Source organism: Carlito syrichta, unplaced genomic scaffold, assembly GCF_000164805.1.
Source record: "Carlito syrichta isolate Samal-C Ts95f unplaced genomic scaffold, Tarsius_syrichta-2.0.1 Scaffold287526, whole genome shotgun sequence".
NCBI classification, from domain to species: Eukaryota; Metazoa; Chordata; class Mammalia; order Primates; family Tarsiidae; genus Carlito; species Carlito syrichta.
This window is the reverse complement of record NW_007231622.1, coordinates 155,076-156,560: the sequence shown is the minus strand read 5'-3', so window position 1 is coordinate 156,560 and position 1,485 is coordinate 155,076. Positions and strand designations below refer to the sequence as shown.

At 42.3% G+C, this 1,485-nt stretch overlaps 1 protein-coding gene across 1 annotated transcript in view; it reads right to left on the bottom strand.

The window, feature by feature from the left end:
* PARP15 (poly(ADP-ribose) polymerase family member 15) overlaps positions 1–1,485 on the bottom strand; it is a 27,852-nt gene that overhangs the window by 18,210 nt on the left and 8,157 nt on the right. Inside the window, exon 4 of the mRNA XM_008052807.1 lies at positions 648–869. Within this exon, the coding sequence (XP_008050998.1) occupies positions 648–869 (222 nt within the window). The remainder of the gene's footprint in view (positions 1–647; positions 870–1,485) is intronic.

Sequence of the window (1,485 nt, the reverse complement as noted above, 5' to 3'; positions counted from 1 at the left end):
TTAATTTTTTGAATTATTGTAGAGATGAGGTCTCGCCAAGTTGCCCAGGCGGGTCTCGAACCCGTGGGCTCAGGCCATCCACTCACCTCAGTCTCTCTAGGCGCGGGATTACAGGCTGAACCACCAAGCCCAGCACCGCCCAACTTTTAAACGGCAAAACTGAGATTCAAAGCTAGGTATACTATTCTTCTAATGACAGTGATAACTACTTAGTAAATGCGCTTTGACTGATTCTCCACTGCTGAATACAGTACTAGTATTTCTAGCTGTAGACCCCAATAGACTTGTGTACTTGTATATTCTATCCAAATAACTGAATCCTTCTGTTATCTCATCTTTTCCTTATAGACAGAGCCATGACTTAGCTTTTATATGGTCAGCATTAAAATGTCAAGCCGTTTTTATGCCAATAACTCTCCACTTCCTTCTAAGACTTTGTTTTAGAGTATCTTTCTTGATAAACCATCTAGAAAGGATTGCATGAGTTAGCAGTGTTAGCTCATAGGTAACCATGTGATAACATCCCATCAGCAACTAACATTTATGAGGAAAGAAGTAGAAAACATTGTCATTTCTAGACCTATAAAGACATCTGATTGCTCTTGGGTTCACTTGCCAGAATGATGAGACAAGATAGAGATCCATACCTGGTGGCCTTCATCATCACCTGGATGTACCATGAAGTGAACTTCTTTTAAGGTTTTCAGCCATTCGTGGCTACTAAATTTGAACACTTCCGAAAGGATTAGTTTGGCAAAAATAGCTTTGGGAAACCGCAAATTTCCTGTTCCAATCATGGGAAATGTGATTGAAGAGAAAGATAGCTGTTCTATAGTGGTCAAACATTTCTTGATTATATTTGCCATGATCTGAAATGCACAAAGTACATTTACGGAAGTTAGAGCTCAAGCTGGTGGAAAGAGCTGTGGTTCCAACAACTCTGACAAGGATCCTTTGGCTATTGTTGGCTTTGTCTGGGTCTAGAAAGTCAGAAAGGAAAAACAAGAAGAGGGGAGAGGATGTTCCAGAGAATTAAACTCATTCAGAAGTGGAGAGCCCAACAGTATGGATAGTTGCATAAACAAATAAATCACAATACACCTGAAAGTGATGTTCATGAAGAATTTTTTTTTTTAGTTGGAGTCTTACTCTGTCGCCCAGGCTGAAGCGCAGTGGCACACTCACGGCCACCCCAGTGTCAACCCGCTAGGCTCAGGCGATCCTTCTGCCTCAGTCTTCCAAGTAGCCAGAACTACAGGTATGTGCTACCACGCCCAGCTAATTTTTTCATTTATTGTGGAGATGAGGTCTCGCCAAGTTGCCCAGGCTGGTCAGGCAATCCTCCCACCTCGGCCTCCCAAAGTGCTGGGATTACAAGCTTGAGCCACTGTGCCCGGCTATGAAGAATTTTTACCAGCATGCAGCAATGTTTATGTTAAGTAAAACAAAAAGCAGTATTAAAAAGTGTGTGAAGCTGGGCTCGGT